General features: G+C 45.4%; 2 protein-coding genes across 9 annotated transcripts in view; one reads left to right on the top strand and one right to left on the bottom strand.

Moving 5' to 3' along the window:
• The window catches only part of LOC129849002 (rootletin-like), a 41,208-nt gene extending 19,529 nt beyond the window's left edge, over window positions 1-21,679 (top strand). For 4 of the 6 annotated variants that reach the window (XM_055916107.1, XM_055916100.1, XM_055916091.1 and 1 more), the window contains exons 22-38: window positions 3,834-3,968; window positions 4,061-4,204; window positions 4,292-4,530; window positions 4,669-4,828; window positions 5,029-5,196; window positions 5,360-5,801; window positions 5,897-6,063; window positions 6,296-6,416; window positions 6,599-6,762; window positions 7,658-7,873; window positions 8,042-8,266; window positions 8,419-8,568; window positions 8,791-8,991; window positions 11,995-12,126; window positions 17,017-17,058; window positions 20,160-20,333; window positions 20,421-21,679. In XM_055916107.1, coding sequence (XP_055772082.1) covers window positions 3,834-3,968; window positions 4,061-4,204; window positions 4,292-4,530; window positions 4,669-4,828; window positions 5,029-5,196; window positions 5,360-5,801; window positions 5,897-6,063; window positions 6,296-6,416; window positions 6,599-6,762; window positions 7,658-7,873; window positions 8,042-8,266; window positions 8,419-8,568; window positions 8,791-8,991; window positions 11,995-12,126; window positions 17,017-17,058; window positions 20,160-20,333; window positions 20,421-20,507 — 2,967 coding nt within the window. In that variant the 3' untranslated portion in view covers window positions 20,508-21,679. The remainder of the gene's footprint in view (window positions 1-3,833; window positions 3,969-4,060; window positions 4,205-4,291; window positions 4,531-4,668; window positions 4,829-5,028; window positions 5,197-5,359; window positions 5,802-5,896; window positions 6,064-6,295; window positions 6,417-6,598; window positions 6,763-7,657; window positions 7,874-8,041; window positions 8,267-8,418; window positions 8,569-8,790; window positions 8,992-11,994; window positions 12,127-17,016; window positions 17,059-20,159; window positions 20,334-20,420) is intronic. The other 2 variants (XM_055916097.1, XM_055916098.1) reach the window with 2 other exon arrangements.
• Window positions 21,680-21,745: 66 nt separating this feature from the next.
• Window positions 21,746-27,536, bottom strand: LOC129849077 (microfibrillar-associated protein 2-like). 3 transcript variants are annotated; one of them, XM_055916129.1, is made up of 9 exons: window positions 26,879-27,536; window positions 24,305-24,381; window positions 24,123-24,173; window positions 23,590-23,616; window positions 23,293-23,388; window positions 23,168-23,203; window positions 22,964-23,051; window positions 22,789-22,862; window positions 21,746-22,666 (listed from the first exon to the last, which is right to left on the bottom strand). In XM_055916129.1, exons 2-9 carry the CDS (start codon window positions 24,333-24,335, stop codon window positions 22,563-22,565), a joined length of 507 nt encoding a protein of 168 aa, XP_055772104.1. In that variant the 5' UTR covers window positions 24,336-24,381; window positions 26,879-27,536; the 3' UTR covers window positions 21,746-22,562. The 3 variants fall into 3 exon arrangements, with proteins under 3 accessions (XP_055772104.1, XP_055772102.1, XP_055772105.1); XM_055916127.1 differs by having other exon boundaries at window positions 24,305-24,365; XM_055916130.1 differs by lacking the exon at window positions 23,590-23,616 and having other exon boundaries at window positions 24,305-24,365.
• Window positions 27,537-27,551: the final 15 nt, after the last annotated feature.

Raw genomic sequence — 27,551 nt, 5'->3', positions numbered from 1 at the left:
AACAAAAATATTAACGCAACATGTAAAGTGTTGGTCCATTTTTCATGATCTGAAATAAAAAATCCCAGAAATGTTCCATACACACACAAAGCGTATTTCTCCCAAATGTTGTAGCTAGATTTATTTACATCCCTGTTAGTGAGCATTTTTCCTTTGCCAAGATAATCCATCCACCTAACAGGTGTGGCATATAAAGAAGCTGATTAAACAGCATAATCATTACACAGGACATACCTTGTGCTGGGAACAATAAAATGCCACTCTAAAATGTGCAGTTTTGTGTCACAACACAATGCCACAGATGTCTCAAGTTTTGAGGGAGTGTGCAATTGGCATGCTGACTGCAGGAATGTCCACCAGAGCTGTTGCCAGATAACATAATTTTTATTTCTCTACCATAAGCTGCCTCCAACACCGTTTTAGAGAATTTGGCAGTGCGTCCATCTGGCCTCACAGCCACAGACCTCGTGTAACCACGGCAGCCCAGGACCTCCACATCCAGCTTCTTAACCTGTGGGATCATCTGAGACCAGCCACCTGGAAAGCTGATGAACATTTCTGCACAAACTGTCAGAAACCGTCTCAAAAAGCTCATCTGCCTCACCAGGGTCTTGACCCGACTGCAGTTAGGCATCGTAACCGAGTTCAGTGGGCAAATGTTCACCTTCGATGGCCACTGGCATGCTGGGGAAGTGTGCTCTTCACAGATGAATCCCGGTTTAAACTGTACCGGCCAGATGGCAGACAGCGTGTATTGCATCGTGTGGGCGAGTTGCTGATGTCAAAGTTGAGAACAGAGTGCCCCATGCTGGCGGTGGGGTTATGGTATCAGCCGGCATAAGCTATGGACAACAAACACAATTGCATTTTATCGATGGCAATTTGAATCCACAGAGATACTGTGAGAAGATCCTGAGGCCCATTGTCCTGCCATTCATCCACCGCCATCACCTCATGTTTCAGCATGATAATGCAAGGCACCATGTCGCAAGGATCTGTACACAATTCCTGGAAGCTGAAAATGTCCCAGTTCTTCCATGGCCTCATACTCACCAGACATGTCACCCATTCAGCATGTTTGGGATGCTCTGGATCGACTTGTACGACAGCGTGTTCCAGTTCCCGCCAATATCCAACAACTTCGCACAGCCATTGAAGAGGAGAGGGACAACATTCCACAGGCCACAATCAACAGCCTAATCAACTCTATGCGAAGGAGAGGTGTCGCGCTGCATGAGGAAAATGGTGGTCACACCAGATACTTACTGGATTTCTGATTCACGTCCCTACCTTTTTTAAAGGTATCTGTGACCAACCGATGCATACTGTATCTGTATGTATCTATAAATCGTGAAATTCATAGATTAGGGCTTAATTTATTTATTTTGATTGATTGATTTCCTAATATGAACTGTAAAATCTTATAAATTGTTGCATGTTACGTTTTTAATATTTTTGTTCAGTGTAGAAACATAAAAAAACTATTGGTTTCCATCCCGTTTAAATTGATTAAAAACCAAGCATTGCCTACCTTCCCCTTAATCAAGGCTGGTTTAGAAGCTTCACATAGGTGCATATTGTTATCCTGGCCATGAGCCAAGTATATAAATAAATAAATAAGGTTTTAAATGGTCTACTGAAATGTTCTGAAATATTGAGGTAAAATATGCAAATGAGGCAATAACTCATTAAATATGCACATATGTGCAAATCCATTTTTCTGGACACTGGATTAATTCACCCTAAATTTTTTGTTTTAATTTTGTTAAGACTCTCCAGGACAGGACTGACTCAGAGCAGATTGTGGATACATATTTTTTTTCATATTTCTAGCTGTAAAATACTAAAGCCATGTTTATAAAATGCATTTTTGGCAAATGTATTATCGAGAGATTTATTATTTATTTTTTACAACATATCAACAATTTCCTCTGGGCAAGTCTTGAGAATATAACTAAGTATTACCATACACAATTTGGTGAAAGCAGATGCTACTGAAGCTGAGGAAAAGGAGTTGACATGTGGGAAGAGTCTGACTTTCAGTAAAGGGCAGTTAAAGACGAGTAAACTGAATTTAGATGACCAAACACCAAACACCTTTAAGATCCAATCACCATCTCTTCAAACTAAGTTACTATATATATATTCCAATTTGTTACATTCTCTATGAAAAGGGCTTTTAACTTAAGTGTAATTATAAATAGTGAGTTTTGAAATTATGGATGTATGACCATTTTAAAGTGGTTAAAATTCATGAAACTTTGATGGTAAGCTAAATAAAAGCAAATATACATTTTCATCAAGATTTTGATTGTTTTATGTGTTTAAATACTAATATTAGTGAGCCAAAATATCAACAAATCTCAATGTATAGGTATTTGCAAAAAGGTAATTTCAGCCTGTAGTGCCAGCCTTAAATCGTCTATTCATCAGAGTGCCTTGATTTGAAAATATACAGTACTGCACATCCTTTAACATACACACATATGCCTACCTGCATACTTAATTTTGCTTGTTCAAGTATCCATCCCCATCTTCAAAGAGCGCCTCTCGTCCGGTTACCAAAGACGGAAAAGTGCGATGCGTAAAGACATGTAGGTTAGGCTAAGCTCGTTGATGCCAAACAGGGTATTAAGAAAACACTCAATGTTTTTTTTACTGTTGCTATTAGCCTACACGTTACTGTAGCGTATGCTATTTAATAAACTGTAGTATATAAATACACAATGGACCAGGACGAAAATAATCCGTGCCCCCAGCCTAATTGAAGTTGGGGGCAACACAAATACCATCAGTAACCTACAGAACTTGAGACAAGCACATGCAGTATTAAGCCATGGAATGTGTTGATTAAAACCTCTAAAAGTCTAAGCCGTTGGGGAATGCTAAAATATGTAATTGTTTTAAGATGGTCAAACCATGGATCATTTAGCTATTTGATTTGGAATTTTAGGACCCTTTTAGGTATCAACAATTATATAAAAAAATGATTTGATAAAATATTGAATTTGGCCTTTACTACTATAGCCCATTGAATCACATTGAATAACACAATAATAAATGGACAAAAAATTCAGTAAAAACATATATCATAAGGAATAAGGCTTAGAAGTGTCTGTCCTGTATCTAGGAGATATAAGAAAGCTCAGGAATATATATATTTTTTGGGACACATATTTAACCCCTTATTTCTGTTGGAACAAACTACCTCCATACATCCATTCATTTGCATGGGCTACCTTTGTGGGGGTTGTAGAGCAAAACGGAGAACACTATCGTGAGAGTCTCATTAGTTTGTATGCCAAATCGTTCTGGCGCTTTCATGAGAAGACGGATTTTCGGGATGTCTCATGGTCTGACAAACACCGTTGTAGCTCTATTTAACTAGGCAAGTCAGTTAAGAACAAATTCTTATTTTCAATGACGGCCTAGGAACAGTGGGTTAACTGCCTTGTTCAGAGGCAGAACGACAGATTTTTAGCTTGTCGATCTTGCAACCTTTCGGTACTAGTCCAATACTATAAACCACTAGGCTACCTGCCGCCCCTACCTGCTGCCAAGCCCTTCTCACACCTACAACTTGTTTATTAATCAAAACCTAGCCATTTCGAGCCACCTGCAGCTATTGCACTCTTAATTCCGGCAGTGAAAATAGCAGAAATATTTCTTACACCCCTGTACCTATAGCACTACCGCCAGTTCTTAGATTTACCATTGTGTTACATTTGTCTGTAATGAAGTGCAGAGCAAATGTGGATAAGAGATGACTACTCTCATGAGGTTGTGATCCATATCCCCACTTCTAGAGGCCCTTTCTATTTTCTCCCTCTCAGATGCTGTCCCAGAAGGAGGCAGAGAAAGCGTTGCTGTCTGAGAGAGTGTCCATCCTGCAGGCAGAGCTGGGTACTGCAACCCTGGAGCTGGACAGACTGGCCAGAGAGGCAGCGCATTACAAAGAACAGGAGAGGGTAATTATAGACCGTTTTAGAACTCTGTTCCCATTTTGTACTACCGTGAACTTTTTTTAAAGACATTAAAGTTTCCCTGACTTTGTCGGCAGGCCACAGTGGGAGCTCTGACCAGTGAGTTACTGGAGCTTCGCTCTCAGCTGGAGGAGGCTGGCAGTGTTCATGAGCGGGAGCTGCACCGGTTGCAGGAGAACAGCTCTGACCTACAGACACATACTGATGCTGCCCTCAAAGAGGTAAGAGGCGGTTAGAGTCAGGGATGGAGCCGGTGACCATTTCTGGTTCAACATTTCTTCACCACTCTCCCTAACTTCCTCTTCCAGCTGGAGGAGTGCAGAGCTTCTCTCTCAGCCAGTGAGGAGAGCCGAGACCAGGTGAGGCGGGACATGCTGGAGATGGACAGGCGCCTCAACCAAACCCGTGACACCGGGGAGGGGTACAGAAGGGATGGGGTAGAGCTACGGCGCACTCTCACTGATGTCACCAAGGAGAGAGACACACTCAGCTTATCAAATACCCAGCTGAGGGAGACTCTGAAAAGTGCAGAGACTGAGAGAATCAGGTAGTACTTAGCTGCATACCTCTGACCCTGATTGTCACCTTTCAAATGTTAATATACTAGTATCACTCTCTGTTAGGTAGTAAAAATTATACACAGAAGGCATCTACTGTATACTAAAGGACAAAATATGTGTGTCAGTGTGAAGCGTCAGTGTGAGGAGAAGGAGCAGCGGCTGGCTGTTCTGGAGGAGAGCCTGTCATCTGCACAGAGAGAGGTGACGGAGCTCCGCAGCTGTCTGAGAGAGGTGGAGAGGTCACGGCTGGAGGCCCGGAGAGAGCTGCAGGAGCTACGCAGACAGGTCAGTCACACATACCCTCACATCTCTGAAACACTTTGTTTATTCTTTTACACTTATTGGTTTACCTTACCTGCTGTAGAGAACTCAAACTTCACTAGGGCATTGAGTTCTTGCTATCCACTGGATCTTACCAGAAAAAAACTCCAGGCCTTGGCTTAGACATATTCTAGAACTTGTCCTCCGTTCGATCACTCCATCAGGTGAAGGTACTGGATGGAGAGAAGGAACAGAAAGGGAGGGAGGTGGCTGAGTTGCAAACGCGTCTCTCCCTGGAGGAGCAGAGAGAGGAGGAGAGAGGGCGGGATATCTTCTCTCTCAAACAGAAGCTGGCCGAGGCTGACACAGCCAGGACTTCCATCAAGAAAGAGGTGAGGAGGGAGAGGTTTGGGTGTAGTAGAGTGAGAGGTTAGCTTGTATTTATGCTTGGTTAAACATAAAACTTAATCAACTGCCCTCTACACATCCCTCTGTACTGTACGTCTCTTCCCATCTCTATCCTCCCCCCTCCTCCTCTTCCCTCCCTCCCTCCAGCTGTCCATCCTCCAGAGGCGTCTGACAGAGTCAGAGTCAGGCTGGCGGGGATGTGAGAGGGAGCTGACGGCCCAGCTTCAGGATGCCCGGGGCTGTGAGAAGAAGCTCCAGGATGAGGCCAGGAACCTGTCCCTGCGGGCTCAGACAGCCCAGGACTCCCTCACCCAATCCAGCCTGCAGCTCAGCGAGGCCCAGGGCCGCCTGGCTGCCACCGAGGTAGAGCTGGCCCGGGCCGAGGCCGGACGCAGGGAGCTGGAGTTCCGTCTGGGCAGCTTGCAGTCGGCACTGACCCGTACGCTGGGCATTGGGGCGGGGGGCCGGAGAAGTGCCAGTGGGGGCAGGGGCAGGAGCCCCAGAGGGAGCCCCCCAGCAGCATCCTACAGCAGCATTACACGTCCCCGCAGCCTCTCGCCCCTACGCTGCTCACTTTCACCCCCAAAAGGTGAGGGTAAAATGCTCATATATCACAAAACATGTCAATGTGAAAGTGGGACATAAATTGTGAGGAGTTATACTGTATATACTCTTTTCTTCCAGATTTTGGAGGCTCGACCCCTGACAACACGTTGGGCTGCTCAAGGCCTATCTCCCCAGAGCAGGGTGACACCCCCCTCCCCATGCCCCTGCCTGAGCTGGACCCTGAGACGCTGCGCTGCGGCCTCAGAGACTTCCTCCAGGAGCTCCGAGAAGCTCAGAGAGACCGGGTACTACAGCCACACTACATGGGCAGAGCAGTACACATATTTCGATGTTATACACATTCTCCTATTCTAACAGATTGAAGTCCCTTTTCACTCTTTACTTGTAGATGAATTATCACAACATTGTGCTGTAAACATCTCTGCAGCACTGATATGTGACTGTAGGAAATGCTAAAAGTCTGTCAGATTGTCTGAAGGCATGTTGTTGAAATGTGTTCCTGATGTTGGTTTTCAGGACGAGGCTCGCTGCCAGTTGGGGGCGCTACAGAGAGAGTTGGAGGAGGTGACAGGGGAGAGAGACTCCGCCCAGAACCGCCTCTCTCAGCTACATAACACACTGCAGGAGTGCCAGGAGGGTGAGACACATACACATGTCGCACACACGCAAACCATAAGAAGGCCAAGAGAATAATTTACACAGTGAAGTCATTGACAGACATACAAAGACCCGGGGAGAGCACACATTAGGAACACGTTAGCATAAAGACCTTGTCTGTGAATGCTCCAGTGTTGTGACTGTCTGTGTGTTTCCGTCCAGGTAAGCGTGGTGTTGACGGGCGTCTGAGCTCGACCCAGGCCATGCTCCAGCAGCAGGAGGAGACGGTGAGGAGGGGAGAGAGGGAGAGGAGGGCCCTCACTGACAGAGTCAAGGAGCTGGAGAGAGCCCTGCAGACTGCCGAGACGGAGAAAAAACACACACAGGTAGACATACACGCACACATACTTACTGTAGAATATCTTCCCTGACAAGGATTCTAGTGTCTGCTAACACACAGTGCTGACCACTGACCTGCCATACGGTGACCCTGCAGGAAGCACTAGGTGGAAGCAGAAAACTGTCATAACAGATGCCACAGAATACTGAGTCATTAAACAAAACTCCGTGTCATATTTCTGGGCAAAGCAACTGTCCATATGTCCAGTCCTCTAAGTCCAACCCTCACACCACCCTTGAAAACACTCCCCATAGCCGACAACAGAGGGAGCATGGGGAAAGAGGGAGAGAAATGGACTGGCTGTGTGAGAAGGAAATAGAGTGATTGAGAGGGTTAGTGGGATAAAGTGCAATGGAAATGACGAATGAAGGGAAAGGAGGGTAGGTATTTATGATTATAGAGATTATAGTTAGGAGCCACAGAATCAAATAGTAGATCATTTAATAGACTATTCCTGGGAAAAGACGCAAATGATTTATGTTGCTGGAAAGAGAGGGGAGGAAGTTCGGGAGCAAGGTGGATTTCAACATTATGGAGAGTTGAGAGAAGAACGAAGGGATGTGGCCATCTGTGGATCAACTGTCTGTCTGTGTGTCTATGTCTATCTGGCCTCTCTGAGAGTGTGTTTGTGGAGTGTCTCTGTTTTCCCCTCGTGTCTAGTTCTATATCTCTACAGAGCAGCCATTCTGCTGCCAGACTGGGTCACCATGACATACTGTAACTGTATGGACTGGCTGGCTTGCTTTGACATGTGACCTTGATGTGACTGCCAGTCTGCCAGTTTCATCTCTTTTAGCTCTCTCCTTCTCTTTCTGTCACTCTCTCATTCTCTACCCCTTTCTCTCACCTCACTCTCCTCTCCCCTCCCTCCCTACCTGTAGGACCAGTTGAGTAAGCAGCGTGCGGGCGAGGTGCGTCTGGAGGCTGAGCGGAGGCGTCTGCGGGAGGCCCTGGAGGCTGCCGAGGCCCGGGGGACCAGGGTGGAGCTGGGGAGACGCAGCCTGGAAGGGGAGCTGCAGAGACTCAAACTGAGCCTGGGGGACAGGGAGGCCGAGAACCAGGCCACCCAGGAGCGCCATGATGCACTAGTCAAACAGGTAGCGCACTGAATGAACAATCAATCAATCTACTATAGAGGAACAAGTACACCCTCGATAGAGGCACGGCATGCTGAGATTTAACCAGCTTTAAATGGAAACACACTAAGACACACTAAGACACACTGACTTAAACCACTCACACACTGTGTTGTACATCTGTCCCAGGTGGCGGAGGGGGAGAGCTGTGTGACGTCGCTCCAGAGAGAGTTGGACAGGCTGAGCCAGGCTTTGTCTAAAGCCCAGGAGGGAGAGGTCTGTCTCAGAGAGAAGAACCAGAGCCTTTCCCAGAGCCTCCAGGAGGCCACCGTTTCCCACAGCGCCACCCAGGGGCGCCTTGTCGCACTGCAGAAGACCCTGGGGCTGGCCGAGCAGGACCGCAGGCATCTACAGGTAGGTGGAGGAGGAATCATTGATAGGACAGTGGGCTGAAATTCAAGTGTTTGTTTTTGTCAAGGCTCATCCCTGTAATTTAAATAAGATTAGAGCAAATTGTAATGTGTAGTCTAGATTTAACCCATGAAACTGAATGTTGCTGTTTTCAGGAGCGAGTGGATGGAGCGCGGGCGTCCCTAACGGACGGGAAGAGAGACATGACGGCCCTCACTGAGCGCGTCCAGAGCCTACAGACTGAGCTGACTCAGAGCGACCTGAGACGAGGAGAGCTGGAGGCAGAGCTGGCTCACACACAGGAGGTGAGAAGGAGAGAAAGAACGAGAATGAAAGAGAGAGACTTTTGCTCATACATAATAATTTCCTCAACACTAACCTTATACACACACACAGGAGGAGAGTGGTAAGGACATAGCAGGGGCATGTGAAGAATTTACATTTTTAAAAATGTAACGAAAAAGAGCGGGAGACATAGGCCTGTATCTCATCTGTATAGCTGTTCCCTCACCCTGTCTCTCCTTTAGGCCCTGCGTCAGCGGTCTGCCAGTCTGACAGAAGCCCAGCGCAGTGCCCAGTCTGCCCAGACAGAGAGGGTGTCTGCAGAGGAGAGGCTGCGGGGGCTGCAGAGGGCTGTGGCCATGCTGGAGACAGAGAAGAAGGATGCAGAGAGACAGGCCGTCCGCCTGGAGAAGGACAAAAACGCACTGAGAAATACACTGGACAAGGTGAGACAGGAGTGAGAGAAATATGAACCACACACAGAACATTAGGAATTTCAATATCAAATTGTATTTGTCACATGCGCCAAATACAACAGGTGTAGACATTACAGTGAAATGCTTACTTACAAGCCCCTAGATGAATATGATGACTGTCGAAAAAAGTTGGGCGTATTGATTTTCAATCAGTTCAATTCAGGAAGTGAATTTAAATGCAATTCATGAATTAAAAAATCCTCTAATAATGGCCGGTTTTCAATTAACTTCCTCAATTAACTGGATTAAACATGGAAATCAAATTTTATTTGTCACATGCACCGAATACAACAGGTCTAGACCTTACAGTGAAATGCTTAATTACAAGCCCGTAACAACAATGCAGTTCAAGAAATAGAGTTAAGAAAATATTTACTAAATAAATTCAAGTAAAAAATACAATTTGGGTGACTGGAGTCTTTGACCATTTTTTGGGCCTTCCTCTGACACCGCCTAGTATATAGGTCCTGGATGGCAGGAGGCTTGGCCCAAGTGATGTACTGAGCCGTTCACACTACCCTCTGTAGCGCCTTATGGTCTGATGCCAAGCAGTTGCCATACCAGGCGGTGATGCAACCGGTTAGGATGCTGAGGGGGAAAGGTGTTGTCGTGGCCTTTTCACGACTGTCTTGGTGTGTTTGGACCATGATAGTTTGTTGATGATGTGGACACCAAGGAACTTGAAACTCTCGGCCCGTTCCACTACAGCCCAATTGATGTTATAGTCCACAATCAGCTCCTTTGTCTTGCTCACATTGAGGGAGAGGTTGTTGTCCTGGCACCACACTGCCAGGTTTCTGACCTCCTCCCTATAGGCTGTCTCATCGTTGTCGGTGATCAACCCTACCACTGTTGTTTCGTCAGCAAACTTAGTGATGGTGTTGGAGTCGTGCTTGGCAACGCAGTTGTGGGTGAACAGGGAGTACAGGAGGGGACTAAGCATGCACCCCTGAGGAGACCCCATTGTTGAGGATCAGCGTGGCAGAAGTGTTTGTGCCTACTCTTACCACCATCAGGAAGTCCAGGATCCAGTTGCAGATGGTGTTTAGTCCCAGGGTCCTTAGCTCAGTGATGAGGTTTGTGGGCACTATGGTGTTGAACGCTTAATTGTAGTAAATGAACAGCATTCTCACATAGGTGTTCCTTTTGTCCAGGTGGGAAAGGGCAGTGTGGAGTGGAGTTGAGATTGCGTCATCTGAGGATCTGTTTAGGCAGTAGGCGAATTGGAGTGGGTCAAGGTTTTCCAGGATGATGGAGTTGATGTTTTTATTTAATTTTTTTAAATTGAACCTTTATTTAACTAGGCAAGTCAGTTAAGAACAAATTCTTATTTACAATGACGGCCTACCGGGGAACAGTGGGTTTAACTGCCTTGTTCTGGGGCAGAATGACCGATTTTTTTGTTTTACCTTGTCAGCTCAGGGATTTGATCTTTCGGTTACTGGCCCAACGCTCTAACCACTAGGCTACCTGCCGTCGTGAGCCATGACCAGCCTTTCAAAGCACTTCATGGCTACCAACTTGAGTGCTACGGGGCGGTAGTCATTTCACCTTCACTTTCTTTGGCACATGGATTATGGTGGTCTGATTGACACGTAGGTATTACAGACTCGTGCAGGGAGAGGTTGAAAATGTCAGTGAAGAAACTTGCCAGTTGGTCCGTGCATGCTCTGAGTACAGCTGGTGCTCTCATGCATGCTTCAGTGTTGCTTGCCTCGAAGCGAGCATAAAAGGCATTTAGCTCGTCTGGTAGACTCGCGTCACTGGACAGCTCACGGCTGGGTTTCCCTTTGTAGTCCTCAATGCCATTGGATGAATCCTGGAACATATTCCAGTCTGTGCTAGCAAAACAAGTTCTGTAGCATCTGCGTCATCTGACCACTTCCGTATTGAGCGAGTCACTGGTACTTCCTGCTTTAATTTTAGCTTGTAAGCAGGAATCAGGAGAATAGAATTATGGACAGATGGAGGGCGAGGGAGAGCTTTGTATGCACCTCTGTGTGTGGCGTAAAGGTGGTCTAGAGGTTTTTTTTCCCCCTCTGGTTGCACATGCTGGTAGAAATGAGGTAAAACGGATTTAAGTTTGCCTGCATTAAAGTCCCCGGCCACTGGAAGCGCCGCTTTTGGATGAGCATTTTCTTGTTTGCTTATGGACTTATACAGCTCGTTGAGTGCGGTCCTAGTGCCAGCATCGGTTTGTGATGGTAAATAGACAGCTACGAATAATATGGATGAGAACTCACTCGATAGTTAGTGTGGTCTACAGTTTATCATGGGGTACTCTACCTCAGGCGAGCAATATCTTGAGACTTCGTGTACCAGCTGTTATTGACAAATAGATACACACCCCCGCCCCTTGTTTTACCAGACGTATATATGCTCTGTCCTGCCGATGCATGGAAAACCTAGCCAGCTCTATATTATCTGTGTCGTTGTTCAGCCACGACTCGGTCAAACATAAAATATGACAGTTTTTAATGTCCGGTTGCTAGGATAGTCTTGAACGTAGATCATCCAGTTTTTTTCCAGTGATTTCACGTTGGCCAATAGGACGTATGGTAGTGGGTGTTTACCCACTCGCCGACGAATTCTCACAAGGCACCACGACCTCTGCCCCCAGTATCTCCGTCTTTTCTTCATGCGAATGACATGGATTTGGGCCTGGTCTCGGGGAAGAAGTATATCCTTTGCGTCGGACTCATTAAAGAAAATATCTTTGTCTAGTTTGAGGTGAGTAATCTCTTCTGATGTCCAGAAGCTATTTTCGGTCATAAGAGATGGTAGCAGCAACATTATGTGCAAAATAAGTTACAAACAATGCGAAAAAACAAACTAAATAGCACAGGTGGTTAGGAGCCCGTAAAACGGCAGCCATCCTCGCCGGCGCCAGTGGGGATGGCTGCTGTTTTGACCCCAATATCTACTGTTGAATGATATCGAGGTGATTCTGACCATGTATGACTGTTTCTCCAGGTGGAGCGTCAGAAGCTAAAGACAGAGGAGGGCAGCATGCGTCTGTCTGCAGAGAAAGGCCGTCTGGATCGCTCCCTCACCACCGCAGAGCAGGAACTGCAGGACGCACAGAGACAGATAGCACTGTTACAGGTAGGCAGGAGACACAGAGACACATAGCACTGTTACAGGTAGGCAGGAGACACAGAGACACATAGCACTGTTACAGGTAGGCAGGAGACACAGAGACACATAGCACTGCGACAGGTAGGCAGGAGACACAGAGACAGATAGCACTGCTACAGGTAGGCAGGAGACACAGAGACAGATAGCACTGTTACAGGTAGGCAGGAGACAGATAGCACTGTTACAGGTAGGCAGGAGACACAGAGACAGATAGCACTGTTACAGGTAGGCAGGAGACACATAGACACATAGCACTGCTACGGGTAGGCAGGAGACACAGAGACAGATAGCACTGTTACAGGTAGGCAGGAGACACAGAGACACATAGCACTGTTACAGGTAGGCAGGAGACACAGAGACACATAGCACTGTTACAGGTAGGCAGGAGACACAGAGACACATAGCACTGTTACAGGTAGGCAGGAGACACAGAGACACATAGCACTGCTACAGGTAGGCAGGAGACACAGAGACGCATAGCACTGTTACAGGTAGGCAGGAGACACATAGACACATAGCACTGCTACAGGTAGGCAGGAGACACAGACACATAGCACTGCTACAGGTAGGCAGGAGACACAGAGACAGATAGCACTGCTACAGGTAGGCAGGAGACACAGAGACACATAGCACTGTTACAGGTAGGCAGGAGACACAGAGACACATAGCACTGCTACAGGTAGGCAGGAGACACAGAAACACATAGCACTGTTACAGGTAGGCAGGAGACACAGAGACACATAGCACTGCTACAGGTAGGCAGGAGACACAGAGACACATAGCACTGCTACAGGTAGGCAGGAGACACATAGACACATAGCACTGCTACAGGTACACAGGAGACACATAGACACATAGCACTGTTACAGGTAGGCAGGAGACACAGAGACACATAGCACTATTACAGGTAGACAGAGAGATGCAGACACATAGCACTGCTACAGGTAGGCAGGAGACACAGAGACACATAGCACTGTTACAGGTAGACAGAGAGATACAGAGAGACATAGCACTACTACAGGTAGGCAGAGAGATGCAGACACATAGCACTGCTACAGGTAGGCAGGAGACACAGAGACACATAGCACTGCTACAGGTAGGCAGGAGACACATAGACACATAGCACTGCTACAGGTACACAGGAGACACATAGACACATAGCACTGTTACAGGTAGGCAGGAGACACAGAGACACATAGCACTATTACAGGTAGACAGAGAGATGCAGACACATAGCACTGCTACAGGTAGGCAGGAGACACAGAGACACATAGCACTGTTACAGGTAGACAGAGAGATACAGAGAGACATAGCACTACTACAGGTAGGCAGAGAGATGCAGACACATAGCACTGCTACAGGTAGGCAGGAGACACAGAGACACATAGCACTGCTACAGGTAGGCAGGAGACACAGAGACACATAGCACTGCTACAGGTAGGCAGAGAGATGCAGACACATAGCACTACTACAGGTAGACAGAGAGATGCAGACACATAGCACTACTACAGGTAGACAGAGAGATGCAGACACATAGCACTACTACAGGTAGACAGAGAGATGCAGACACATAGCACTGCTACAGGTAGACAGAGAGATGCAGAGAGACATAGCACTGATACAGGTAGACAGAGAGATGCAGACACATAGCACTACTACAGGTAGACAGAGAGATGCAGACACATAGCACTACTACAGGTAGACAGAGAGATGCAGACACATAGCACTACTACAGGTAGACAGAGAGATGCAGACACATAGCACTGCTACAGGTAGACAGAGAGATGCAGAGAGACATAGCACTGATACAGGTAGACAGAGAGATGCAGACACATAGCACTACTACAGGTAGACAGAGAGATGCAGACACATAGCACTACTACAGGTAGACAGAGAGATGCAGACACATAGCACTGCTACAGGTAGACAGAGAGATGCAGACACATAGCACTACTACAGGTAGACAGAGAGATGCAGACACATAGCACTACTACAGGTAGACAGAGAGATGCAGACACATAGCACTGCTACAGGTAGACAGAGAGATGCAGAGAGACATAGCACTGATACAGGTAGACAGAGAGATGCAGACACATAGCACTACTACAGGTAGACAGAGAGATGCAGACACATAGCACTACTACAGGTAGGCAGAGAGATACAGACACATGGCACTGCTACAGGTAGACAGACAGATACAGAGAGACATAGCACTGTTACAGAGAGATGCAGACACATGGCACTGCTACAGGTAGACAGACAGATGCAGAGAGACATAGCACTGATACAGGTAGACAGAGAGATACAGAGAGACATAGCACTGCTACAGGTAGACAGACAGATACAGAGAGACATAGCACTGATACAGGTAGACAGACAGATACAGAGAGACATAGCACTGATACAGGTAGACAGACAGATACAGAGAGACATAGCACTGATACAGGTAGGCAGAGCAATACAGGCATTGGAGAAACACTGAGACTCCCTAACCTACAGAAAGTGGGACAACCCCAAATGTTAAGACTTGGAAACTTCTATGTGAAGACCATTGGGTCAGGCAAAGGAAGGCTAACTTTAAGATAATAGTGAGGTGACATTGACCATGTTGAGCACTACCACTGAGTGTGTTTCCTCGGCTGCTGTTGATTTCACGCTTGTCTGAAAGGTGACAGGAGAGAAAATGTGGATTCAGTTTAGAGCTAGGTGGTATATCATGAATACCGTTATTGATCCACATACCGGTATGGATTCTATAACAATATTTGTATACATTGCTAAATGAAATGACAAGTTGCGCTACTCATAAAACATATTTAGAACTTGTAAACTCAGCAAAAAAATAAACGTCCTCGCACTGTCAACTGTGTTTATTTTCAGCAAACTTAACATGTGTAAATATTTGTATGAACATAACAATATTCAACAACTGAGACATAAACTGAACAAGTTCCACAGACATGTGACTAACAGAAATTTAATAATGTGTCCCTGAACAAAGGGGGGGGTCAAAATCAAAAGTAACAGTCAGTATCTGGTGTGGCCACCAGCTGCATTAAGTCCTGCAGTGCATCTCCTTCTCATGGACTGCACCAGATTTGCCAATTCTTGCTGTGAGATGTTACCCTACTCTTCCACCAAGGCACCTGCAAGTTCCCTGACATTTATGGGGGATTGGCCCTAGCCCTCACCCTCGGAACCAACAGGTCCCAGACGTGCTCGATGGGATTGAGATCCAGGCTCTTTGCTGGCCATGGCAGAACACTGACATTCCTGTCTTGCAGGAAATCACCCACAAAACGAGCAGAATGGCTGGTGGCATTGTCATGCTGGAGGGTCATGTCAGCATGAGCCTTTAGGAAGGGTACCACATGAGGGAGGAGGATGTCTTCCCTGTAACGCACAGCATTGAGATTGCCTGCAAAGACAACAAACTCATCAGCATTTAAATATGAATGAGTGGTCCAGTGACGGTGGGTTTGTGCCCATAGACGACATTGTTGCCGGTGATGTCCGATAATGCTGTGACACACCGCCCCAGACCATGACGGACCCTCCACCTCCAAATCGATCCCGCTCCAGAGTACAGGCCTCGGTGTAACGCTCATTCCTTCGACGATAAACGTGAATCTGACCATCACCCCTGGAGAGACAAAATCGCGACTCGTCAGTGAAGAGCACTTTTGCCAGTTCTGTCTGGTCCAGTGACGGTGGGTTTGTGCCCATAGACGACATTGTTGCCGGTGATGTCTGGTGAGGACCTGCCTTACAACAGGCCTACATTCCCCCAGTCCAGCCTCTCTCAGCCTTTTGCGGCCATTCTGAGCACTGATGGAGGGATTGTGCATTCCTGGTGTAACTCAGGCAGTTGTTGTTGCCATCCTGTACCTGTCCCGCAGGTTTGATGTTCGGATGTACCGATCCTGTGCAGGTGTTACACGTGGTCTGCCACTGCGAGGATGATCAGCTGTCCTGTCTCCCTGTAGCACTGTCTTAGGCGTCTCACAGTACGGACATTGCAATTTATTGCCCTGGTCACATCTGCAGTCCTCATGCCTCCTTGCAGCATGCTAAGGCACCTTCACGCAAATGAGCAGGGACCCTGGGCATCTTTCTTTTGGTGTTTTTCAGTCAGTAGAAAGGCTTCTTTAGTGTCCTAAGTTTTCATAACTGACCTTAATTGCCTACCGTCTGTAAGCTGTTAGTGTCTTAACGACCGTTGCACAGGTGCATGTTCATTAATTGTTTGTGGTTCATTGAACAAGCATGGGAAACAGTGTTTAAACCCTTTACAATGAAGATCTGTGAAGTTATTTAGATTTAATTATCTTTGAAAGACAGGGTCCTGAAAAAGGGACGTTTCTTTTTTTGCTGATTTTATTATTCAGAAACATCAAATACCTTCATACCATCACCCAGCCCTAGTTCAGTTTCAGCATTTGAGTTTGTCATTCTGCTTATTTCCCCTTTGGCAGAATTATCAAAGGAGTCTAGATTTAGTTATTCATTCAGCCTTTAGTTAATTGTGTCAGTCAGTTGGGTTTCTGTGTGGGTCAGTATCACAACAAATTCAGTTTGAGACCAAAAAGGCCATGAACTGTATCTGGAATATGGTAATGAGATAATCATTATTGATATTACCATTTTCCCTAGTCACCCGCCAGTCTTTTTCTGGGGTCAAACTCAGAATACAATTTGAATCATTTGATAATGCACAGCATTCATCAAAGTAAGGTCCAATAGACTTAACCTCTCCCCTACTTATCTTCTAGTCAAACCACAATAACAAACCTCATTTACTGACGTGATTGGCTGATGTTGGAGGTGTTTATTCTTTATTTGGCTGCTTTGTGGAAGGAGGAGTTGGTGGATGTAAGAAAGAAGATCACTTTTTCTATGGTGAGTGTCTATTTCTCAAGTGATTGTTATACAGTCAGTGCACTCTTTGAGTGATCAAATCCATGCAGAACAATTTTAATACTATAAGCAGTTGATCACTATAAGCAGTTGATCACCATAACCTCTATCACTATAAGCAGTTGATCACCATAACCTCTATCACTATAAGCAGTTGATCACCATAAGCAGTTGATCACTATAAGCAGTTGATCACCATAACCTCTAACACTATAAGCAGTTGATCACCATAGCCTCTATCACTATAAGCAGTTGATCACCATAACCTCTATCACTATAAGCAGTTGATCACCATAGCCTCTATCACTATAAGCAGTTGATCACCATAACCTCTATCACTATAAGCAGTTGATCACCATAACCTCTATCACTATAAGCAGTTGATCACCATAAGCAGTTGATCACTATAAGCAGTTGATCACCATAACCTCTAACACTATAAGCAGTTGATCACCATAGCCTCTAACACTATAAGCAGTTGATCACCATAGCCTCTAACACTATAAGCAGTTGATCACCATAACCTCTATCACTATAAGCAGTTGATCACCATAACCTCTATCACTATAAGCAGTTGATCACCATAACCTCTATCACTATAAGCAGTTGATCACCATAACCTCTATCACTATAAGCAGTTGATCACCATAAGCAGTTGATCACTATAAGCAGTTGATCACCATAACCTCTATCACTATAAGCAGTTGATCACCATAGCCTCTATCACTAAAAGCAGTTGATCACCATAAGCAGTTGATCACCATAAGCAGAATGTCCTGTAATAGAAGACGAGGCTAGTGTGTTCTTCTTGGTAGTTTTTACTCTGAAATTCTCAGTTCAGGTGAGGGGTTAGTCAGGCGAGACAGTGCTTTTGTTGCAGATTATTGTACATTCTTTTTCATTAGTTTAACCCTCCCACAGCGCCTTTCTGTTGTTCCCTGAGCTCCCTTTAAAGGCAGCCAAATGAAACCTCATGCATGTGAGTTGGGATCAGTACAAAATGGCTGTAGCCCCGGGCCCTCGCTCGGAATGCATCTGCTGATAGTTACACACCTAATGTTGAGCAGAATTGTTTGGCTTGTTTGTTCTTGATCTGGACCCCTATGGTTTCTGTTACAGATGAAGTTAAGAGGGTTTTACAAGAACGTGCACAACTTGTTGAAAATAAATGTAGTATGAAAACAACATGAAATAGCTTAGCTAGGAGGGCACTGTTGAATAGGGTTCTGCGGGTTCTCATTTGCTTTTGATTTCATTTTTAAGAGGCTACTATTCAGAATACGGTGCCTTTGGAAAGTATTCAGACCCATTGACTTTTTCCACACTTTGGTACGTTATAGCCTTATTCTAAAATGTATTAAATTGTTTTTTTCCCTCATCGGTTTACACACAATACCCCATAATGACAGCAGCAAAAACAGGATTTGAGAAATGTTTGCTAATTGATTCCAAATAAAAAACTGATACATACATTTGCATAAGTATTCAGACCCTTTACTCGGTACTTTGTTGAAGCACCTTCGGCAGTGATTAGAGCCTTGAGTCTTCTTGGGTATCATGCTACAAGTTTGACACACCTGTATTTGTGGAGTTTCTCCCATTCTTCTCTGCAGATCCTCTCAATGTATGTCAGGTTGGATGGGGAGCGTTGCTGCACAGCTATTTTCAGGTCTCTCCAGAGATGTTTTATCGGGTTCACGTCCGGGCTCTGGCCGGGCCACTCAAGGACATTCAGAGACTTGTCCCAAAGCCACTCCTGTGTTGTCTTGTCTGTGTGCTTAGGGTCGTTGTCCTGTTAGAAGGTGAACCTTCACCCCAGTCTTAGGTCCTGAGCGCTCTGAAGCAGGTTTTCATCAAGGATCTCTCTGTACTTTATCCGTTCATCTTTGCCTCGATCCTGACTTGTCTCCCAGTTCCTGCCGCTGAAAAATATCCCCACAGCATGATGCTGCCACCACCATGCTCCACCGTAGGGATGGTGCCAGGTTTCCTCCAGAAGTGACGCTTGGCATTCAGGCCAAAGAGTTCCATCCTGGTTTCATCAGACCAGAGAATCGTGTTTCTCAAGGTCTGAAAGTCTTTAGATGCCTTTCGGGAAACTTTTTACTGAGGAGTGGCTTCCGTCTGGCCACTCTATCATAAAGGCCTGATTGGTGGAGTGCTGCAGAGATGGTTGTCCTTCTGGAAGGTTCGCCCATCTCCACAGAGGAACTCTAGAGCTCTGTCAGAGTGACCATCGGGTTCTTGGTCACCTCCCCCGATTGCTCAGTTTGGCCAGGCGGCCAGCACTAGAAAGAGTCTTGGTGGTTCCAAAAGTCTTGCATTTAAGAATGATGGAGGCCACTGTGTTTTTGGGCACCTTCAATGCTGCAGACATTTTTTGGTACCCTTCCCCAGATCTGTACCTGGATAATCAATGGAAACAGGATGCACTGGAGCTCAATTTTGAGTCACATAGCAAAGGGTCTGAATACTTATGTAAATAATGCATTTTTGTTTTTTATTTTAAAATACATTTGCAAAAATGTCTAAAACTGTTTTTGCTTTGTCATTATGGGGTATTGTGTGTCGATTGCTGAAGATTTTTTTAAATCCATTTTAGAATAAGACTGTAACGTAACAAAATGTGGGAAAAGTCGAGGGGTTTGAATACTTTCCGAAGGCACTGTATATTACTGATTAGTCCATTTTAGATTCTCTTTCAATCCTTTGTTTACATTCATTTATCAAGGTCATGCATGTGAGCCATGAGAATAGCTTTTCCTTTCATTGTGTCAGCCAATCAAGAAGCAGACGTCAAGTGACCAGTGACCACCACCAGATGGGCTATTAACCATTTGTCGTCAGACCTCTCCCAGCCCCACCAGCTGTGTGTTTATGGTATCCCATGTAGTGTTGACATACCTCTTATTAGCATCTAGAAAATGACCCCAACCCTGTGTTGTTAACACTGAGACATGTCTCTGTCTGGGATTTGGGTTTGTCGGTGTGACACCATGTCATTAACACTGTGACTTGGTGTTGCTGAGGCCCAGTGACTAACACTCCTTTATCTGTGTATATATATTTCTCTGTGTATCCAGGCCCAGCTGGCTGAGATGGAGCAGTCCCACAATGTGAGTGAGAGCTCTGTGAGGCAGCGTGACGAGGTGATGCGTGAGGCGGAGAGGCTGAGGGTCGCCCAGAGGGAGGCAGAGAGGACCCTGGCCGCCCGGGAGAGAGCCCACCGCCACCGGGTCAAAGGGCTGGAGGAGCAGGTAGATACAGCCATGAGGTCAAAGGGCAAGAAGACATACCCTTAATGTCTGTCCCTGACCTCGTCTGTCTGTTTGTCCGTCCCACAGGTGTCCACTCTGAAGGAGCAGCTGCAGCAGGAGATGAGGCGGAGGCAGCCATCTCTACCCACCTCCCTGGTGTCTGGGGGGAACTGAGCACTGAGCAGTTCACCTGTGTCCCTCCATGGGTACTGAAGCCCACTAACAGCGCCATGAACCAATATCCAATCATCATCTCCTTTTATTTGACACACGCCTCTCCTATTCAGGGAGAAAGTCAGCGACACCACGGGAGGAGACTGTGGATGATAGAAGTGTCATCCAGTACAACAGAGGAGGAATGAGATCCTCAGCTGCCAGTATACAGTTGGCCTGGATTCCCTCCCACACACACACCAGCAGAACAGAATACAAAGGGAGAACCGAGTCTGAGTCACTGTTTGAGCACTAGGCAACAAATTGATCGGCCATATGAAGGAACTACTGTACTGTCCATCTTGCTAGTATTTGGTTGAGATTGAACCAACTATTTTGTCTGGACCAATAGACACTATTATATGTAGAGCACATGATGTGAAGTATTTATGTGCTGTATGTATATCAGTTTGTGATATACAAACACACAGGATCTATCATGGTCCACACACACAGGATCTATCATGGTCCACACACACAGGATCTATCATGGTCCACACACACCAAGTTGTGAAGAGGGCACGACAACACGTCTTCCCCTCAGGAGGCTGAAAAAATGTGGCTTGGGCCCTCGGATCCTCAGAAAGTTGTACAGCTGAGCAACTGAGAGCATCTTGACTGGCTGCATCACCGCTTGGTATGGCAACTGCTTGGCATCTGACCACAAGGCGCTACAGAGAGCAGTGTGGATCGCCCAGTAAATCACTGGGGCCGAGCTCCCTGCCACCCAGGACCTCAATACCAGGCGGTGTCAGAGGAAGGCCCCAAAAAATGGTCAAACAATTCAGCCACCCAAGTCATAGACTGTTCCCTCTGCTACCACACGGCAAGCAGTACCGATGCACAAAGTCTGGAACCAACAGGACCCTGAACAGATTCTACCCCCAAGCCATAAGACTGTTAAATAGTTAAGTATTTATGTGCTGTATGTATGTATATCAGTTTGTGAATTTAGATTGATATACTTGTAACTAACTAGGAATAGCACATATCGAGGTACATTTATGATAACTATCAGTATGATGTTTAGGGGATGGAAGCACATGCATCAATCATGTTTGTAAGGGAATTGAAATGAGAGAACAGTTGTGCATCTGTAAGAAATGAATGTTGATAAAGAATCTTTGACTACACTGCTTGTTTGTTTGATCTACATAAAGCACAAACAATCCAACTCATCAGAATTAGTCACACCATGGTAAAGTTGTAGTAAAAAAAACATTTATTTTTTTCTCCAGTATAGTGAAAGGGTTTTACAAAGCAGTAGTACAGTAACAATTTGTGAGCCGCACTTCTTGCCACTGATATGTGAACCTATGCACTCACTGCAAGGTCACCAGCCACTGTAGCTCTAGTCACGTTGACCATGTTACACAATAACACTCGAGAAGTCAGGGGTCAGCACCCGTCTCTTCAAGTCTGATTGTAGCTGCTTGCCGCCAAGGCAGTGGGATGATTGAGTTTTGCTAATGCCTCTGTTGTTGAGGTCAGTAAGCAGTAGCTGTCACTCTGGCTTTTCAACACAGGTATAGAGCTGTCCCCTCAGTACTATGACTGCTTTTCAACACCGGTATAGTAAACAACAACAAACATCACACAATGATTTAGAATATAGGATCAAATTAGGCAGAAAAAACAAGATAAAAATGTTGCTTTTTTATGTGCCTCTGATTGCTGATTTCCATTCCTTAGCACCAGTGTGGTAGTGATTTTATAGCACCAGTGTGGTCGTGATTTTATAGCACCAGTGACATTATACAGTCATCAATGTTCTGTTGAGTATAAAGTAATATATATATATTTATCCATACACACGTTCTACTGATCCCACTTCTCATTATGTATGTAATTCTGAAAGGGAGGAGAGGCGAGATGAAAAGACAAACATGGGAGTTCTTTGGTACCAAAAAATATGTGGAATACAGTCAAAGAGTAAACAGAAAATGGGATGGAAAGGTGGGATGTGGACCCTAGAGATGTGGCAGTATTTGGGCTGGTGTTCTCTCTCCCATGTTCTCAACACCCTCCACAGCTCTTCCCACAGCTGCTCCCCAGTGACCCACACTGGCCACTCACCGCCGCTACACCACAACGAGAGAACTGGTCACGGCACATGTCAGCTACAGAGAGAGAGAAGTGTTACAGCTTTTGTCCTTCACAGAGGTGAATACAAAACTGAACTGGTGTGTGTGTTTCTTTAGTGGGGACAGCTGGTTGTGCATTGTATACAAGAACACCTCACCTCTTAGCAGCTCTTCATGCGCACACACGGTCCTGACACACACTTCCTTGTTGATCACATACACCCTTCGCAAGCTGAGGAGAGAGGAACGGTGTTACAGTGTGATGGTGAACACTTTATAATCCATGTTCAATGCTATCATGATAAGTTAAGGGTTAGGTGTGCAATATCAGACCTGTAGAAGCAGAGGCTATTCAGACACTGTTTGCATGGTTTGTGAACAGAGTAGAGTCTGGTGCAGGGGTACTGCTCCTCTCGACAATCTACACAACAGAAAACATATGAGCCATCCAACACAATCATCTACACACAGCATAATAGTCCAGGTCAGTCATCCATCAACAACTATACACATGGACCCTCCCTCTCTGTTTTTTACCTAGGGGGCCAGGTTCTGTGGGCTCTGTCTCTTGCTCTGAAACAAAACAGAAACTCACATTTTAATGGAATAACCCTGCTAATACGACAGAAGAACAGGACAGCGGATATAGATGTTGAACATACCAGTTGATAATAAATAATGAAAGGTGTGAGGACCAGGACGTTCGGGACCAGGTAACGTTTGGGGAACCTGCTGCTGGACATCCGTGACAGGATAAGCTGATGATGGGGGGGGGGGGGGGGGGTGAAGAGAGAGAGATGGAGAGCAACAGGGGAATTGCTGAATTCTCTCAAGGAAAATGAGGTACTGAGCAGAACTTTCAGTACATCACCAATGGGCAAAGAAGCTCTACATCAGTCTATCAAAACTAATGATACTACAGGAGTAGAATAGGTAACAAGATCACACAAGTATCTTACCTGTGAAATAATCAAGGTCATAGTCATCTGTGAATCAAAATTAACAAAGGTACAGTATGAGATATTCCTTTGTTACATTGACTGATAACATATTGTGATAAATGTACAGCAGGCAGACTGACAGGCGAGCAACCCTTTATGTGTGACAGATGAATAACAGAGCTTCTCAAGCACAGTGGGGATTTCACATAAAACGTTGCAAGTCAGGCAAGAATATAACATCGACCACCTGCTTTTAAAATTGGGAGGAAATGTACGGTAGATTGTCTTTGTGCATGACTTCATATTCAAGATGTTAGCAAATGCTGAGATAGTAAGTGGTCATTGAAGTATTTACAATAGACAAATTACAATACACAGGACATTCAATGTTTCCATCTACCTGGTAAAATGGTATATTTAACATGGTATACTCTCGGGTGGGTAGACAAAAGACATTGAAATAATGACCACATGTGAAGAGACACAGTACCGAGTCACAGTGTGTTTGTACACGTGGACTGACAGTGTAATAATGACATGTATGAACTCACCCAGGAAAGGAAATGGTTCTTGGTAGAGGGGTGGCTGAGCTAGCAGGAGGACTGTTGAGGCAAAGTTGCCTAAATGTTTAGGCAAATGTGCTGGACAAGTGTTTTCTTGCATAGAATGTTTATTGGGTTAGTATATTGTTGTGTGTATTATGCAGTGTTCAGTGTGACTGTGCTGGACTCACCTGGCATGGAGAGCAGTAGGAGGACTCTCATGATCGCTGTCTGTGTGGAGGTAGACTGACACTGAGGAAAGAGAAGACTGTATAGGGTTACTGATTCCAAGTGATACCGAAACACACATCTGTTACATAGTGTCACTGTGTCATAGATGTATTTCTGTGTGGTTTTTCAGACTCCCAACTGTGACAGTCTTTTACCCATAGGCCTCGTCAGTCTTTTATCCATGGCCCTCGTCACAGTCTTTTACCCATGGGCCTCGTCAGTCTTTTATCCATGGCCCTCGTCACAGTCTTTTACCCATGGGCCTCGTCAGTCTTTTATCCATGGGCCTCGTCACAGTCTTTTACCCATGGGCCTCGTCACAGTCTTTTATCCATGGGCCTCGTCAGTCTTTTATCCATGGGCCTCGTCAGTCTTTTACCCATGGGCCTCGTCACAGTCTTTTATCCATGGCCCTCGTCACAGTCTTTTATCCATGGGCCTCGTCAGTCTTTTATCCATGGGCCTCGTCACAGTCTTTTACCCATGGGCCTCGTCACAGTCTTTTATCCATGGCCCTCGTCACAGTCTTTTATCCATGGGCCTCTTGTCTTTTCCCTTCCATCTCTCTCCTATCCTGCATTCTGACCTCACCTCTTCCCTCTCTCTCCTACCCTCCACTCTGCCCTCCCCTGGCCCCAAACAGTCAGGGGAAAAAAGGAAAACTTTGACAGCAAGAATGTGGCACGTCTGTCTTTCTTAACAATCCCTCTGTTTTTCTCCTTTTCTCCATTCCACTACGAAACACTCTAAAGCAGACAGACCAGGGGCTAAATTCCAGGAAAAGAACCACTGAGCCCCTCCACCCCTCCTTCTCTCCCCATCTTCCATATTCCTCTCTCCACGTCTCTCATTTCCTCTATGTCGCATTCTCTTGTCATTTCCCTAAACCCCTCCCCCTCTCTACTCCTCTCTCTAACAAGCAGAGAGCTGGCCAGGTTGAGTTCGTACAGTATGACCACTGTATGCAACGCCAAAAAGACAGAATGAGAGAGAGTGAGGAAGGGGGAGTTAGTGAAGAGAGAGAGAGGACTGTATTTTCAGAGGATAGCAGTACTCTGCTGCAATAAGACCCCCCTCCAATGCTTATTACAGTTTTCAAGTACATGACAATGGCACGGTAAAGTTCATAAACCATTTATAAACCAACAACTCACATTCAGTTGGGAACAATTGGCACAGAGAACAGTTTTTCTAACTAGACTGCTTATAAGTAACTGTGCAGACCACAATATTAGGCTACTTTCCTTGTGGAATGAACAATTACTTCTCCCCTTCTGTACTGCACACAATCAGACAGTCTAGCTTGTGTGTTTTTTGTGCACTGAGTGTGCTATCATGTGATCATCAGTGTGTGTATGTGTGAGTATCATCACATTTAATGTTTCATACTATGATGTCTGGCTGTAGTGTTTCGGAGTGTACATGTATGTATGAAGGTATATGTCACCAAAGTGTGTGTGTTCAGATATTCCTCTTGTGCATCACAGTGGCTATCGGAAACCATATGTTTTCACAGCACACATCTGGGAGCTATTACACCCTCCTCCTCAACCCCATTTTGCCCCCCCTCCCCCTCCCCAGCCCTAACTGACCCCCTCCCCCAAAGCATGGGGACTTGGGAACAATACAAACATGAGGGAGAGCTCCCTCTTCATGCCTCCTACTAAACACAGTTTGTATTTTCAAGCACTATGTAAAAACATATATGATTTCTCTCAATTCAATTCAATTCAAGGGGCTTTATTGGCATGGGAAACATGTGTTAACATTGCCAAAGCAAGTGAGGTAGCAATACACAAAAGTGAAACAAACAATACAAATTAACAGTAAACATTACACATACAGAAGTTTCAAAACAATAAAGACATTACAAATGTTCAAATGATTCTCTCCATCTCTTCCCCTGCCTCCAATCTCCTCCCCCCTCCTCCCCCCTCTCCTCTTAACAACCCCCCATTAGTCCACATTCTTTTTCTCCCTTGTCTTCTCATTTTATTTATGTTGGCCAGCCCCTCTCCATTGTATTGTCATTGCCCCCAGCTATAACCCCACCCCCTGGATTGCAGATTGTCCCATTCTCCACAACAGTGTAAACAGACAACAAATATACAACCTCATGTCAACCTATAGCAATCTGAATAAATGAAAGATTTAACTACCTGTTGAATAATTATGAGGCCCAATCATGTCGTGAATTGTAAAGAAAAGACACAGAATCAGCTTAGTTGACAGGTCACCACTGCTTGCATGCTATTATTGAACTTGTAGACTTTGCATTTTATTGTTTTTTTTTCTTCCGGTAGGCCTATAACTCGATACTGATGATGGATACAAATATGCATATTTCAAATAACTGCTAAGTGATCAACAACCCACACCACCCTGACACATGGTAAAAGTTAAGAAATGTAGCCCAACTCCTTGGTCTTTGATTAATGGTCAATATTCAAAGTAATCAAAATAAGCGGAATTAATTGAATACTGCAATTATTTCATATCTAAATATATTAATTTAAACAACTTGCAGTTCTTACCTCTATTTCAATTTAGCTCCGGCGATCCGCAAGTCTCATGCGTCCGTCTAAAGCAACTTCTGACCGAACGCCACATTGTTGCGCCCCGCCTTCAAGCCCCCTCTCCCGCCTCTGTCGGTCACATCGCCGACCCCCACCAACCACAGACAGGAGACCATGGCACTGACTGCACATAAACCTCCTAACCCTCAAGGATGGTTAAATAGGGATGTTTGAAAGCAGTAGACGGTACACACATAATTGATCTCAAAGCATATAATATTTCGTGTATGATTGTGATTGTCCACGTCATTGTTAATGATAGGGGACAATCAATTAGCAGGGCAGTACCGTGTGACACAACTTGTGCCATTTAAAAATAGTAGATACATTCATGGTTCTATTTTACTGATTAATTTGCCTATTGTTTGCATGCCCAACAAGAGGCTTCGGGAGACTCGCCAAATTGCGTCCACTGAAGGGGCTTTTTTTGGACATGGTCCTTATTTGTTCTCCCTTTTCACTCAACTCCAGTTAAGTATGTGAAAGACTGACACCTAGAGGATATAGATTGAAATTACGGCACTACCCACTGTAGCACACAAGTTCAGTTTATTTTTAGCTGATCCTAAAATCCATCACCATTCAAATGCTGTACAAAGAATCAAGCCACTCAATGAAGGTGCTGAAAGCC

Source organism: Salvelinus fontinalis, chromosome 3 (assembly GCF_029448725.1).
Source record: "Salvelinus fontinalis isolate EN_2023a chromosome 3, ASM2944872v1, whole genome shotgun sequence".
Taxonomy (NCBI): domain Eukaryota; kingdom Metazoa; phylum Chordata; class Actinopteri; order Salmoniformes; family Salmonidae; genus Salvelinus; species Salvelinus fontinalis.
The sequence above is the reverse complement of the archived record's forward strand: the minus strand, read 5'-3'. Positions and strand labels throughout refer to the sequence as shown.

What these genes read in the sequence shown, in the direction of transcription:
- LOC129849077 (XM_055916129.1), bottom strand. Translation starts at nt 24,335, where the DNA reads ATGAGAGTCCTCCTACTGCTCTCCATGCCAG. An exon ending in TCATTATTTATTATCAACTG is followed by an intron (nt 23,204 to 23,292) that starts GTATGTTCAACA and finishes GTTTTGTTTCAG; the next exon opens with AGCAAGAGACAGAGCCCACA. An exon ending in AATAGCCTCTGCTTCTACAG is followed by an intron (nt 22,863 to 22,963) that starts GTCTGATATTGC and finishes CTCTCTCCTCAG; the next exon opens with CTTGCGAAGGGTGTATGTGA.